At 30.2% G+C, this 16,762-nt stretch overlaps 1 protein-coding gene across 1 annotated transcript; it reads left to right on the forward strand.

The window, feature by feature from the left end:
• The first annotated feature begins 12,333 nt into the window (after positions 1-12,333).
• On the forward strand, positions 12,334-16,165 carry LOC114392138 (glycine-rich RNA-binding protein RZ1B-like). The gene is made up of 9 exons (XM_028353177.1): positions 12,334-12,610; positions 12,751-12,849; positions 12,974-13,446; positions 13,557-13,623; positions 13,763-13,816; positions 14,140-14,208; positions 14,328-14,393; positions 14,486-14,554; positions 15,789-16,165. Exons 1-9 carry the CDS (start codon positions 12,500-12,502, stop codon positions 15,876-15,878), a joined length of 1,098 nt encoding a protein of 365 aa, XP_028208978.1. The 5' UTR covers positions 12,334-12,499; the 3' UTR covers positions 15,879-16,165.
• The last annotated feature ends 597 nt before the right edge of the window (positions 16,166-16,762 follow it).

The raw sequence follows: 16,762 nt of genomic DNA on the forward strand, positions 1-16,762 counted from the left end.
AAAATATCTTACAAAAATCAAAATTGGAAAAATATAAACTTAAAGAGACTAAAATGAATGAAAAAATTTATAGAAACCAAAATAAATAAAAAATACAAACTTACAAAGATCAAAAACATATTTAAACTTAAAACAAGACATAAAGTTATGAATAATGGTTCAATGAAATTGATAATAGAAAGTAAAATGAAAGAAAAAAATGTAATAAAAAAGGTGAAATGATATTTTAGGTTATTGATGGAAAAGAAAGATTTTTTTTCTTCCATCTTATTTAGTTGTATAAAAAACGAAAAGAGAATATATATATATATATATATATATATATATATATATATATATATATATATATATATATATTAAACGAGTCATGAAATAAATAAATAAGGGTATTTTTGTTTTGTTGTAAAATTATAGAAACTCTCCCTTCTTTTTCATCCACTCTCGTGAGAAGATAAAAATGTCATGGGATCCCCTTACAAGAATTCTTCCTTCTTTTGTGTCTTTTTTTTTCGATATATGCCTTCTTTTGTATGTATCTTTCAACCAAATAAAGGAAGGATTAATAATTTGAGAGTTTTCCTTCCTTCTTTAATTTAGTCCACCCCTACTTTTTTTTTCGTATTAAGCAAAGCTTCAAAGAGAAAAACAGATAGAGAAATATATATAAATATAATAAGTAATATGACATGATATAAAAATATAGATAAAAAGAAGAAGAATGTCAATTGGATGTATTGTGCAGGTGTCCATACATTGTTACATTAAAGTTTAAACTTATACTTCATTTTAGGATGCATGGAGTGTAAGGAAAATAGACAAAAACTGGAAGAAGAAGAAGAAGAAAGAAGAAAAATAAACGTAAACTGAGGTGATAAAAAATTATAGATTTGAAAAAATGAGGTGAAAAAGAAAATAAAAAAAAATGAATGTATGTTGATTTTTTTTTGTTACATTGTAAAGAAAGTAAAAAATTAGCAAAATAAGAAAACTAAGTAATATGCATAATGTCTTGTCATTTGCTAAAATGTTGCCGACGTACGTACGTACTTTTCTCTTGTCTCAAGTATAAAGATAAAAAACACATAACATGCTAACTACTAACTACTAACTACTTTTAACTTAATTGTATTAATTCTAATTAATTTTTGTTTAATTTATTTTTCATTATAACTTATATTAAGGATAAGAAGCAGAAACTATAACATCAATTAAATGAAAAATATTTTAAAAATAATAATGTTAAATAAAATAAAATTACTTGAAATTTTCATGAGACAAAAAAAACATGTATTTTTCTTATATTTAAAATCGAAGGGAGTAAAAGATACCCTCTTATATTTAATTTAACAACATTTTTAAATGCTATTAAAAACTAATTATGTTGTAGTGATTGTTACTAAAGATAAAGATGTAAAAATAATAATTAATAAAGCATGCACAATTATTTGTGAGTGTTACTGCTATACTTATTTTGTATTTTTTTTTCTTATAATATGAGTAAATTTGACAAAAGAGGGATCCTATGCGTGAGGGGAGAAACCAAACTCCTCTTCTACAAATTATTGACTCTTTTCTTTCTCATTATTTGTTTTTTACCTCTCAAATATGGATGTTACGTAAGATATGCATGAAGTAATGTGAAGGATTTGTAATTTATTGGGTCAGACAAGCTGGATGATTAGACGAGACTATAGTTGCATTATTTACACAAGCTAGAGAAAAAAAAGTTATCATATGCAGGTTTGATTTGATCGGTTACACTATTAGCATATGTTTGGATATTTGTTTAAGGGTGAAAGAATCACATTTGAAATGTGAAAATTATAATTATTATCTTTTAAACATTACATCTAAAAATGCGAAACTCATTATATTTAAATTTTAGACTGAATTTTTGGCAACTTCGATCCACTCAACCAAAACTAAGTTATGAGGATTGGCCTCAACGAACAAAATAAGAAGAGCTGTTGTCTTAAGAACACAACACAAGTTAATCCGTTACATATTATACTTAAACTAGAAACAATATTTTGCAAATGCCTAGCAAAAAATATATAAAATAAAATGATCATAATTCATCACAAAATTATAAGATTGTTAGCGAAACTTTTCTGAAATGAGCTTTAGCCCATTTGATGCTAATGTACAACACCTAAAACATGATTCTTAAATAAATCAGCAAGGGATAAAAAAAGTTCACCCATTTGTTTTGTTGTTCGTAAAAAAAGTTCTACCATTTAAATCCCATAATGGCATGCTAAAGAGGTAAACCTTAAAATTTTCCGAAAAGTTATGAAAACAAATTATTTAAATTATAGATTAAAATATAATTTCTATTTTCCTATTTTTAAAAACATGTGATTTTAATCTATTTATTTTTTAATTGAGATATTTTATTCTCTATTTTTAAAAAATCTGTTATTTTAGTCTCTTTACTCAATGTCAGACTTATTGATTTGTATTTTTTTAATTTTTTTAATAAATTAAAATTATTAATAATTAAATAATTAAAAAACATTAGTCATGCATAACAAATAAACACTCTCATTCAATGTTTATAAAAAAACATAAATCGATGTTTAAAACTGGACACAAAAATTAAAATTATAAATTTTTAAAAATTGAAAAATGAAATATCTCACTTAAAAAATAGAGATCAGAATCATAAATATTTTAAAAATAAAAGATAAAATATCTTAATTAAAAAATAAAGAAACTAAAAACATAAATTCAAGAAAAGAGGAAGACAAATATTACATTTTAACCTAAATTATAACATGTCATTTATTGATGTATTTAATTAAAATTAAAAATAAAAAAACAACATTTTAATTTAAGATTGATCAAAATTTAAATTGATCTAAGATAGAAATTAAGATATATTTGATTGAATGTAATATATAAAGATTTAAATTAAAATTAATTTTACATGATAGTAGTAGTATTTAAAAGAAAAATAATAATAAATGAAAATTGACAGAAATCAATTGGGAATAAAGAAGGTACGCACTTTTGAAGTCAAAGGGAGAAATGATTGTGTTTCTTTTATAAGGATGTGGAATGTTGCACGCAGCTTGACCCACCAAAACGGGAGAATGATTGACAAAACGTTGCAATGCATGTCCATAAAGGCCAGAATGATTATCGGGTTCGGGGGTATCCATCAATCTCACCATAACAGTACTGATTTAGATGCTCTTTCGTTCAAAGCACCACTTGAGTAATTAGCTAGGGTTCAAATATCTAACACCATTTAAGTACTTAATTCGCTCTGTGAATTCTAGTAATTTATTTATCTCTTAATTAAAAAGGACCATTACTTTTGTAATAGGTTAAAGACCATTTACGTTATGAACTATTTTTTTCCAGACAAATCATCACAACAGTGTTTTTAACCTTTAACCACTTTTTTATGATTTATTTGAAAGAAAAGAAAAAAATAATATATGAGAAAAATATTATATTTTTTGATAAAACTCATATCTTTTATACTTTATTTTAATTTATTTTTTTATTTTTATTTTTTCTATTTGCATTCCCTAAACCAAATACATCATTCGTGGCATTCTTTTGCCTTATTACACATCCAACATATATATAGTGGGTTACCTCTGTATTACCTTATGAATGGTGATTGATATTAGAATTAAGATGCATGTACCTCCTATCTAATCAACCGAACATAAGTAGTGGTAAATTTAGCCTGTTAATTTTCTCATAATCCACTAATTAGAGACCTGTATTAAACTAACCAATAAAGAAACCAATCCCTACACAATTACATTATATAGATGATAAAGTGAATTATAACAATCTAGCTCGTGTAGCACCAATACTGACAAAGAACCAGCTGTATTAAGGAATATTTGGAAAAACAGAAAATATAACACATCCATACTTAAAAAAAAAAAACAGATTTCAACCCCTAAACCTGTAAAAAACAGAACTAGCCAGTGTTGTGCATTCCTAAAAAATTCACAACATAACAAGATATTTTGAAACATCAAAACCATTTTTATTTTGGCTTAATTGTAAAAACAATTCCCTTGTTTATCCCGACTCACTAAATTAGTTTCCTATAATTTAATTCACCACCAATTGAGTTTCTTATTTTATTTTTTTTTCAATTTGATTATTTGAGTCTCCAATCCAAAATTGGACGTTGATTGTTAATGGGGATGGTCACGAGTCATAAAAAAATTATGACACGTGACAGTCAACATCAAATTTCGAGGCTGGAGATTCAAATAGCCAGATTGAAAAACAAAGGGGACTCAATTGGTGAATTAAATTATAGGAAAATCGATCTAGTGAGTTGGTATAAATAAGAGAACTATTTTTTACAGTTAAGCCTTTTATTTTATTTTTTTCTCAACAAAAGGGATGTAGAAGATTCTTGGATGATATATATTTTAACTTAGGGAGGGGCTCAAACACCATAACACTAAATCGTGCTAGTGCCAATGAGTATGAACTAGCAGAATCTGTCTACTCGTCTAGATTCATTCCTAGAACAACGATCCATCCTTTTTAAATAATTAGATTCATGACATCAAATATTTACGATTCATATTTGATTATATGATTTAAATTTAATCCTCTCGCTCTCATATAAAATGACTTCTTCTCATATGATATGTCTTTTATATATATATATATAAAGAAAGAGAACATATTACATGAGAATGACCATCTTATGTGAGAATAAAAATGATTAATCTTAACAGTTATATTAAAATGAAATGTCAAAATTAAAATATTTTAGATTTAAATTAAAGTTTTATTTAACCATAAATCTTTAAAAGATTTACCAAATAAGAAATTCAATATCTTAAAGATTTAATTTATATTCTTTATCAAAGAAAAAAATAATTTATGTCAAAATCGTTACCACAATAATCACCACCATCGTGATCGTCGCCACTAACATGATCTCTGTCACCACGGGCGATGGTGGTGGTGACAACGACCAAAGATCATATTAGTGGTCGTGACAACGATCATAATAGTGAGGAGGGTAGTAATGGTGAAAATAGTCATGGTGGTGGTAGTTGACGGTGGTTGTGGTGACAATTATAACAGTTGTGACGGAAACGATCATGATAATGGTGATAATAGATTTGAGATATTACAGGATGTCATAAATTAAATCTTTAAGATATTTTAATTTTTGTTTGATAAATCTTTTAGAGATTTTACAAGAAACTTTAATTTGAATTTAAAATATTTTAATATTAACTTTTTATTTTAATTTAACGGTTGAGATTTATTATTCTCATTCTCACATAAGATGACCATTCTTATATATATATATATATATAATGATGGTTTTCATCCGTTAGATCAAAATGAAATGTCAAGATTAAAATATTTTTAATTTAAATTAAAACCTAATTTAATCATAGAATTTCTATAAGATTTACCAAACAGACAATTAAATATTTTAAAGAATTAATTTACGTCAAAATCATCATCACAACTATCACCATGATTGTCATCATGATCACCATCATTGTTACCAACATAATGACGATGGCGACAACGGCAATGACAGCCATGTTGATGGCAATGATGTTGGTCATGATGACAATTATTGTGATAGTTGTGCTGATAATCTTAACATAAATTAAAATTTTAAAATATTTAATTTTCTGTTTAATAAATTTTATAAGGATTTTATGATTAAATAAGGCTTTAATTTGAATTTAAAATGTTCTAATTTTAACTTTTTATTTTAATCTAACGAATAAAAATGACCATTGTCATTTTCACATAAAATGATCATTCTCATATGATATGTCATTTGTATAAACATACATGTTTTTATATTTATTAACTATTTTAATTGCTAATTTACCAAACACTTCAAATTTAATTAGTTAACTAATCCCCTATTAGCTATAAGCTCCTCCACTTTCAAGTGATCCATCTTCTATCATTGTTAATTTTAAGCCATATGCTACAGCCTAAAAGTTAACTTATCCACCATCCGTTAGTTATTACCAAACAAATCATTTAAAAAATCTAAATATTTTAATAATGTATCAATCTATCATTAAGTGATAATATGAGAATTATCCGTGCATTGAAGTTATTCTATATTTTTTATACATAAGTTATTGTATATTTGAATTACTTAGTTTTGGAAACAGTTTTTATGATAAAAATCAATAAAATTGTAATTATAAGTATAAAATGAGAAACTACGAACACAAAAAAAAAAAAAAACTTTAAGAGTGATAATGATTAAATGATGTCACCGCCATTGTCTAGCTAGATAGATGGGCTATATACTGAGAAAGAGAGTTAAGAGAGATAGTTAGATAGGAAAGAAGAGGATAATGTTAATTTTGTGACATCCTATAACCCAATATATATATTTATATAATATTATATATGAAAATGTATAAGTAATTAAAATAATTTTATTTAATAAATATAAAGGAGTTCACGTAAGTAAAAATTTCACATTCGCATTAATCATCAAATTAAAAACATATCAAATAAGGGTATGAACACATCTCCGACCTAAAACAAGGTTGTCCAAAACTCCAAATGAACTAAAGACTCATCATATGAAACAAAATGATAAAGACTATGTGTCCAGAACTTCATGCAATTAATATAGAATCCTATGTCCCAATGTCACATCCTACCAGAGCATTGTGTTTCACTGTCCTCTAGCATGGGATTCTCTATAGTCATCCACCTAACCATATGCTCCTATTAACATAAAGTTCGAGATTATCACAGGACCCAAATACAAATAACACACAGAGAGTGAATTATCATATTTAATAGCTCATGTCACTCCAACACTTATCGCCTAACATCACATGTCAACACTACACGTCTCACACATTTTCACATCATTCATGTACTAAAGGATCAAAACATAATATCACTCAACCAATCAATATCAATCAATACACAAGCTTATGCAATAAATATACCAAGACTCAATCTTATATGCAATGTGTTATCATGTTAGTGAAAAATCTCGTCGAGCGCCCAGGAGTACATGACAAGACAAACCACACACTAGTAAGTCAAGTTACTCTCACTAGGTAAAATCATAGGGAGACCAGTCAGAGTCACTCTATTTTGCTCTTGCTCCCACCGACAATGAAAAATTGTAGGGTTGTAACTCTTGCTCTCACCAACAATTTTCCATGGAGTAACTCTTACCAACCTGAATTTCCTGATTCTGGATTGAGTTTTGATTAACTTCGAAGCTAGCTTGGGATGTTTCCATGAATTGCATAAACACATTCTCCAGATTAGAAAGTTTTTTTTTTCTTCATATTGATTGTAAGGGTGTAACTCTTGTCCCCACCAAGAATTTTCCATGGAGTAGAGATAATAATTGTTATTGAAATGTTCTCCTCCACAAAACTCACAATTTACGAGTGGTGGGTGACTGACCCCTAATCGTGTGCTTTCAAGATGCTTAGTCCACCTCCTTATAATATCTTCCATGGATCAAGTTTTTCTGAGGTTCCACCCTGCAAGCATAGACTCACAAGAAAAAGATATTTCTTTTTTTTTTTTTTGTAAAAAATATAAGAGTGAAGAAAGAAAAATTGAAAAATAGTTTTTTTTTGAAAAAATAAAAATAAAAAGTTAAAAGATAAAAACTTATTGCTTTAAAATTGGAATATGCAAACAGCCAAGTTGGAAAAACAAAGTCCCCGACAACGACACCAAAAACTTGTTAACTCGTTGACAAGTGCACCAATTTGTCTCAAGTAGTAAAATACTCGAAAATCTGAGTGTCGAATCCATAAAAACTTTATTTGTACTTAGATTAATGCAAACCCAATTTAAAGATAATGGTAAAAAATGAATTCAGAATTTAAAATATGTTGGGGCCTAGCATGCCTAACTACCATTGATATATTATTAATATTTTTCGCTATTTAATGCTTTTCCAATTTCCACCACATCTACTAAGACACTCAATAATGATCTCTCACGATGAAGAGACTAATTTATCTATTATCTCCCAAATATCTTTGCAAAGATAGAATATTAAATCGCATGAAGCATAGAGTTGTATGCAGAGGAAAAACAAAGTCATTGTATCCCTAGCAATGAATTGTTTAGATGCCATTTCCTAGATCTTTAGAAATTATCATTTCCCAATGTATAACCCCTAAAACTAATGCATGGATGATCAAGCCACACAACAACAATAAAGCATAGGAAAGAAACAATAAAAAAATGGTATTGCATTAAATAGATAATAGGGAAACATTACGTTATAAGGGCATTTGGTTGCTAGGCTCCCAATAATTGGGTTTTAGCCTCTCATTGTCATGAGAGACTTTACATTTTAGGGACTAATGTGGATAGAAGAAGAAGGATGGATAGAGGAGGAGATGGAGATAATGGACATAGATAAAGGGCTTCCCCTATTTGAGATACTCAGACTTAGGATTTATTCATTAGATAACTCTAAGTCTCGGTGTCTCGATTTGTAGGTGTGTACGGATTGGTATCTCAGTGTGTCTTTTTCCTTTATTTCCTACTCTTTTTTATAGGCTTAAGGTAGCTTAATTTCCACGCGACCGCGTGCTTAGCACGGGTTTTTGCACTAAGCGCGCCTTTGGGCTTCTTCGGAGGCCTTCTTTGTATTAAACTGAGTTGGCCGCTAAGCGAGGAGACGTGTTGGGCTTGTCTTGTACGCTAATCGAGCTATCCCAATCTTCAGCTTTTTCTTCACGTTTTTGCATCAATTTTCCTCTAAAGCACTTGAAATTTTCTTCTTTTTATTCCTGCTGGTAAAAAATTATAATGATATTAATTTCTTCATTATTTCATTAAAAACAACAGTAAAGTGAAGAAATTGTAATCATTCTTAGCCAAAATTGACTATCAAATTAACTCAAATTTCGCAATTATTAGCAAACATTCCAGAATAAATCCTAATTTGATCCTCTAAGGATCCTTACACATGTTCATTGTAACCCTAATTGCGATAAACTCATCTCTTACCTCTAAGCGGATTCACGTGTGTAGTCTGGTAGCGATAGCGATGTCTCTAGCGGTTCCCTAAGATTCCTCAAGCTTTTGGTTGCTCTACTAGGATTTCCAAGCGTTAGAGAGAAGGAGAAGAGATTAGAGCCTCCATTTCATTGTCTCCGTGTGATGAATGTTTCTCTTACCAAAGACATTATTTCAGAAATCTCTATGGTGGGGATGTGAAAAAATGAGTTTTGATCCTGTTGTTCAAATTTAACAATAATCCAACAGTTAATGAATCAAGGATATTAGTTTTATTGAGAAATGTTTGAGTGTAAGTAGGAAAAAGAGAACTACGTGCGAGAGACATTTCTCTCACCACAAATATTATTTCGAAAATCCCAATGGTGGGGACGTGTAAACATGAGTTCCAAACGTGGTGTTTAAATTTCGAGATGATTCAACGATCGACGAGTCTGAGGTTATAGTTTTACTGAGACAAGTTTGAGTGTTTCGGGAAGAAGAAAGAGTTTTGAGAGAAAAGAAAGGAAATAAGAATTTGAAAGAAGAGAGAGCATAAAGATGTATCATAATTATAAAAACTGATCTAATATATTTCTATTTATAACTAGGTATTCTTAGCTTATTATTTACTTTATTTTATTATTTTATAAAAAAGAATTCTATTTTACCTTTTATCAAATGAATAAATAAAACATCATTTTTATTTTTTAAGAACATATATTATTTTATTTACCTTAAAACTATTATTTTAATTAATAAAACTATTTTTCCTTGTTTATTTAATTAATTAATTTTTTTTATTTTTTAAAATCTTTATTTATTTTTTTTGTTTTATGAAAAATGAGATGTTACAAATTTTGTGGTGCTTAATTTATGGTGGCCTCTGTGCTGGCTTTTGCAAAGTGGTAATGTTAATTGAAATTAATTTTAGTTCATCCTATGCTAATAGCCACCAACCACAAGTTTTAAAACCAGAGGCCTACTACCAGCATCATGTCATTACACTCGGAGGAGGGGAAGGAAAGGTGTACTTATTTATATAAAGGACAAATGCTAAAGGCATTGGTCTTTTAAACTTTTTGTCCTGATTAATTTATTGGTAAAGTTTGTGTAATGATTTACACCAAGCAAACGAACAAGGCAACATGCATATATGTAAAATCGCTCTCAGTATCAGGTGGGTGGTTATCCATATCATAGTTGCAATCATTCTGGTACATGTCGTGCTTTGAATAACATATGAAGTTAAAGAAAGCCTTGCTTTGCATTGATTACCTCAACTTATTGGCCTTTCTTTATGCTCATCATTTCTCACTTTAACAAAAGAGATAGAATGCAACAAAAGCAAGAGTACTTGTGGGACAGGGCAAACTGTTGATCTAGTATATTCTACAATTTTATTTTTAGGGGTCTATGACTATGACTATGAGTTGAGCAACTTGTGTTGGGTATCAAATGTTCTCTCAAATGACCAAAGAGTAAGAATTTCAGAACTTACACTACATATTACATATAGGCTATCACCCTCAACTAACAGCTAAAGTTGAGGAGTGTTTATATTTAGATACTCATAAATTTTAAACATCTAATTAAAATCTTTGTTTTCTCTTTATCTTTTTTCTATCAAATCATATCATATATCATATTTATATTTATCTTTCTTCTCTCTTTTTCTTCCTCAAGGTCTCACATAACACATGAGTATCTATGTATATTTATTCAAAATTGACCGTTTAGTCGGATAAATCATAAAATAGAGCTACTAACTATGAACACAAAGGATACTAACGGAAAGAAAGCTAAATGGTGTTCATAAGTTAATAAATTAGTCTAATTAACGTATATGGCAAAACACACATTTTTTTAGCAAAAGTTTAAATGAGTTGGATTTGGAGGATTCACTAGGTTCATAACAGTTTTAGGGTTCACTAAACACTTACAACGCTACTTACATATGGCTCACCAATAAAATCCTCACATCAACAAAATGGTGTAGTGCCCAAGGCTCGTGTTATTTCTTTTTATTTATTTAGGAGTAATATGCTATCACTTTATTCTAAATCGAGGTATGCTATCACTTTATTTAGGTGTTGGGTGGTGGTATTTATGTGGAGCGGTGGTGTTGGGTGGTTGGGTGGAGGGGTAGTTTTGTCTGTTTGGGTGTTTTAGAATATGCAAGAAGCAAAAAGAGAGGTGTTGGAAGTAAAAGCCGTGAAGCTTCCGTTCCATTCCACTACCAGAAATAGCCCACAATATTTTGGCCCAGACTACAGAACATTCTTAGTAGGGAATAATACACAGAGTCCATCATCAGCACAGAAATGATACCCATGGTCTTCAGTTTAGAATATTCATCATGCAGCCCTAAGGAGGGTCTCTTGAGTTTGAAGTGAGGAGAGGAATATATATATATATATATATGAACAAAAACAAAACAATTTATATAATATTGTTTTTCTTTATTATTTATAACTGATAATAAAAGAAATAAGAAGTTTTGGTTATCCTTTTTAAAACTAAATTACCCCCACAATTACCACTCATTTTATAAAAGTAACTACACATTCCCATTTTCTACCTAACTTCATTTATTTCTCTCTTTTATTTTATGTTTTATCGTTGAGAAAGATAGAGATGCACGAAATATCTCCCTTTCCCCTAAGTAATTACAATATTTTCCTGTGAACTAAAATTTAGCTATTTATTTATAATTAAAATTTTAAAATAAAGGAACAATAACCAAATCTAAGGTAATAAAACATTTGACCAAAAGTACACTGAAACTATTATTTAAATCAGAAGTATTTGCAGCTGTAAAATGCACGACTATGTCCCTTAACATTTGACCAAAAGTACACTGAAACTATTATTTAAATCAGAAGTATTTGCAGCTGTAAAATGCACGACTATGTCCCTTATCATTGGTTGCTTAATGCTCACACAAAACTGCTTAAAATTGACCGCCAAAAAATGTTGCTCGGGTAACTATGCTTTCATCTACTATTGTGTAAGTCGTTAACGAACGAATTGACATAAACATTTTTTTTTTTACACGAAGAAAGTAAAAGACAGCAAAAACAAAAACAAAAACAAAAGAAACGCAAACATTTTTTTTCCTGCTTCGAGATAAGCATGCTTTAAGTGTATGCTTGATCAATTTTAATTTTATAAACAATTATTTTTTAAAATACTCATACCATTACACATTTAGTTTTTTTAATGCAATTATATATTCAGGATATGAAATCAAATTTTTTTGTTAACCTAAAGTAATCCCTGATTTACACTCTTTAATTTTAAAAATATAATAATACTGAGTAGGAAGTCTTTATTTACAAATTACAAGACTTGATTAGACATTTGAAAATTGAAATAGAATTTGAGTGAAGTAGAAAGTGGGGGTTGACTGAGTAAGGATTTATTATGGGATAGTGAGGAGCAAGAAGGTTGAAGCAAAGAAGTGAAGTGATAGAATGCAAAGAGAATAAGGTAAGGTAGCAGAAAAGGAAAAATGACAATGGACGATGATAGCTCCATATATGTAGGGGGCCTTCCCTACGACGCCACCGAACAAACCATTCGCACAGTCTTCAATTTGTATGGCGCCATCCTTGATGTTAAGGTCCACTTTTCTAACTCTTATCTCTTTTAGGGTTTTAACCAACTTACTGTTTCGCCACTTTATTTATCTGATTCCTTTCACAAATAATCAATTCCACTCATTGGGTTTCCGTTTTAATTGCCAACTTTTTTTTCCTTCAGATAATCAACGACCAACGCACTAGGGGCAAGTGCTATTGTTTTGTTACTTTCACAAATCCTAGGTCTGCAATTGATGCCATCAACGACATGAATGGCAGAGTATGTAATTTAATAGTTTATCTTCTTTTAGATGTTATAGGGTCGTTAATGTTTGGTTATGAATTGTCATATTGTGCTTAGCTTATGAGTTTTAGGTATTTGACACTGTGTTGTTCTGAATCAGACCATTGACGGGCGTGTGATTAAAGTTAATGGGGTGAGGGCTCGTGGGGGCAGGTCAAATTTTGGCAGAGAACGTTATTATTATCAAAATGATGAGAGGAAGGGAGATTGGGATTGTGGTAGAGACCGAGAGCGAGATTATGATCATGATAATAATGATAGGGATGGATATAGGAATCGGAGCAGCGATTGGACTCGAGACTGTGATAAGTCTAGAGACCGTGATCAGGATAGGGATAGAAGGTTTGAGCATATTCATGATTATGATCAAGCTAGGGATGCTATGTTAGATAATGTCTGGAACCCAGAGGAAGATAGAATTGAAAATGAACAAGAACATAGCAGGGGACATGACAGAGATGTGGATAGAGAACACAGCATAGATTTGAATATAGTCAGGAAAATGGATAGGACCAGTGATCCTGATAGAAGTTTTGATGAGGATAAAAAAGATCAGTCAAGGAGAAACAATGAGTAAGATTTCTATCCATTTTCGTTGACATATGTTGATTTCCAACTATTTTTCTTTAGTTGACTTCTGGTGCATGCATCTTCTGCTGGACTTATTAGTGTTCTTCCCGCAGCTTGAATGTTTCAAATCAACATAGCATGGATCTTTCGTCAGATTCAGCTGGTACTCACAATGATCAGGTAATGTGAACGTGTGTGTGGATTCTGAGATGTGAGGATTTCCGAATTTGCTTGTTCAGATTGCATAATGGCATAAAATAAATTGAATCTGATTGTGTTACATTTTTTGTTTTGTTTTAATTCTTTGTGTGGACCTCAGGTAGAAGCTCAATTAGAGAGGTCAACTCAACAGCTTGATCAACTAAAAAAGGAGGTTTGTAATCTCTTTAAAGCTAATCTGATTCACATGAATGAATGATAATTTTTTTTTTAAATGATCAAGTCTACACTAGTATGCAGCTTTATGATAGTGTGACAAATGTTTTGTTCTGAACAATTGCATTTTCTGGAGGTGCATACTAATGCATGCAAAGACTTCACAGAATCCCAATGTTTACTAGTTACTACATGCTGAGTTGGGATATAACTTTAAAAGTCTTTCAATTCTAACTAAGAAGTCCTCTAGCCCTCTATATGTTATTTTTACCACTTCTATGTGTTGATGATGCTGGAAAGTGGAAGTTCTTGACTTGTCAGGTTTCTCAGATGGAAGAGGGATTGGAAGAGAAAAGACTCCATGTTAAGGAATTACAAAAGCAATCTAAGGTACCTTCTCTCTTATTTTCCATGCATCACATTTGGAACTTACTTTATTGCTTGTCCTTACTCTGAAGTCAGAACACAAAATATGTATTATGTTCTGACCTGGAAGATATTTACTGCAGAAACTGGAGGATGCACTGATCAATGCAAAGAAAAACTCTTCATATCATCAGATGCAGTTGATGAAGGTCAGTGATACATTAGATACTTGCAGTCTCTATACTAATATTAAATTCATGAATGCTATTGCTAACATTGGGTTTGGGCAATTGATGTTCAGCTGCATAAATGTTTTCTGCAAGTAAATGATTGCACAGAAGGACTAAGAACTACCGAAAAAGAACTTCAGGTTTGTGTCTTAACACCACATAATTCTGATTTATATACGAATTTGCAAAGTATGTCCTGTGTTTTTTAAAAAAATGAATACATTATACATTGTGATCTTGAATTCTATTTTTTCAAGTTCATATGATTTTGTGCATTCTGTTTCTGTGTAATGAATTTTATTTAGACATATATGACAAATGCTCCCTTTATAAAATGTTCAAATTGTTGTGCTTGCTTGAATATTTTCTGTCAACGACTCAACATTATAGTGCAATTGTATGAAAGATATATCTCAATATTTTTTTTCTGTTGTTTCATTTTGTTTTTGCTCCCTTTATTTTTTTTAAATTTCTTTTATCTTTTCCATGATATATCTTTTAAATTAAATATGGTATTTTTCTTTTTTCTTTTTAAATTGCTACATTGCGGGAAAAAGACATGCAATTTATTTTTGAATAAGGAATTTTAGTAAAGAAAGTTATAGAAGTATAAATGTACAGGATAAGATATCCTAGGGAAGGGTGGGGTACACTCACTATTAATTAAGCTTTGGACCCAAAGTGAAGGAATATGTTTTTAGTCCCTGGGTATAGCTAAATTTGATTTTAGACCTCCATTTTTTTTTTAGTTTTGATCATCATCAATTTTAAAATTTTGAAACCAGTCCCTTTCACTACTCAGTGATCATATGATATGACATGCATCTATACATGCCACCTCATAATGGTTGTTTACATGACTTGTACAGGTGCATGTTACATCATCACTAAATAATAACAGATCATTTTTAAAAAATGAAATGAAGTTTGAGGACCAAAACCAACAATTTTTTTAGGACTAAAATCAAGCTTAACCATAGTTACAAGGATTAAAAATATGTTTAAGTCCAAAACAAAACTATTTTATGCCATAAATTTTACAGTGGCAAAAAAATGGAGAAATTGAAATACATGTGTGAACTTATAAAGAAAAATGCAGTAGCAACTTGCAGGAAATGAATTCCTTATTATCAAGAAAATGGCTGAAATAGGTCTCTGTTGAGATTTGAAAGATCTCTGATGTTTGCTCATCATTATTGTTTTGAAATTATGAATATGGTCTGATGTGGTGTTGCCTTAAATTAGCAGAGTTCAGTTGTTCCTATAATTCCAGTTGCTTTCTTGCCTTTCTTCTCAATCTCCACATGTCCCAAATGGTTGTGATGAAATTGTGCAGGTAGTATGACTAAGTATTTTCTTTTTTGCGGCTTGCAGGCTCTAATTGTGACAGCAATGTCAGAGATTGATGGTGATGAATTAAAGGATAGACAACTAACAAATGGAAGTCTTGATGGTAGATTGTAATATATCTTTCGGAGGTTCAGATTTTGTTATTGATGCTTAAAATGGGTTTAGCATAGAATACCTTAATGTTATATGGAGAAGAAAAAAAGGCTGGATAAATTCTCTTTTTATTTTTCCTTTTCGATTCCACTCCAGTCTCTACTAAATAGCATTAATAGAGTTTTGTTTATACTGTGAAGTTGTTGGTAAACATTGTAACTTCATGTGTCATAAATTTTCACTAGAGAAAACAAGCTGACTTTTTGAACTCCACTGGATTGAATTGCATGACCTGACGTTTCTGACCATCTGTGCATGTGCTTCTCTGCTTGGTCAGCGGGAGTTTGGGGGCTCTAATTGGTTCTGTTGCACGGCACAGTTTATAGAGTGGAAAATGTTTTTTGGTATAATGGTAAATGTTAATACTAAAGATTGAACTTCTAACATCCTGTAAGCTACCTTTTCACCAATATGGATTTTTATTTTAAGTGCTGAAGAATCCTTGGGAATTGTTATGCACACCATTTGTTTTGTTGGTACACCCAGCACAACATATGTAATTTCCATATTGTCCTTTGTATGAATCCGGAAACCAATTACGGAAGGACAATATGGAAATTACATATGTTGTGCGTTGAGTGTACCAACAAAACGAATGGTGCGCGTAGCAATTCCCAGAATCCTTTGTATGAAAAATTTGCGTGATTTGGGTTAATTAATTATAAATCAGCCATGTCTAGTTTGGTGGTTTATTCAGCCAAAAAAAAAAAAATGAATAACATGGACTTGGTATAAAATAGATTCAGTGGGTAACATGGACATGGTATGATAGTAAGCAAATTGTATATTACCCAAGATGATTAGTAGCAGGGGAAGTCGACACTCTAAGCAATCTTTATGTTGAT

This window comes from Glycine soja, chromosome 17 (genome assembly GCF_004193775.1).
Source record: "Glycine soja cultivar W05 chromosome 17, ASM419377v2, whole genome shotgun sequence".
Taxonomy (NCBI): Eukaryota; Viridiplantae; Streptophyta; class Magnoliopsida; order Fabales; family Fabaceae; genus Glycine; species Glycine soja.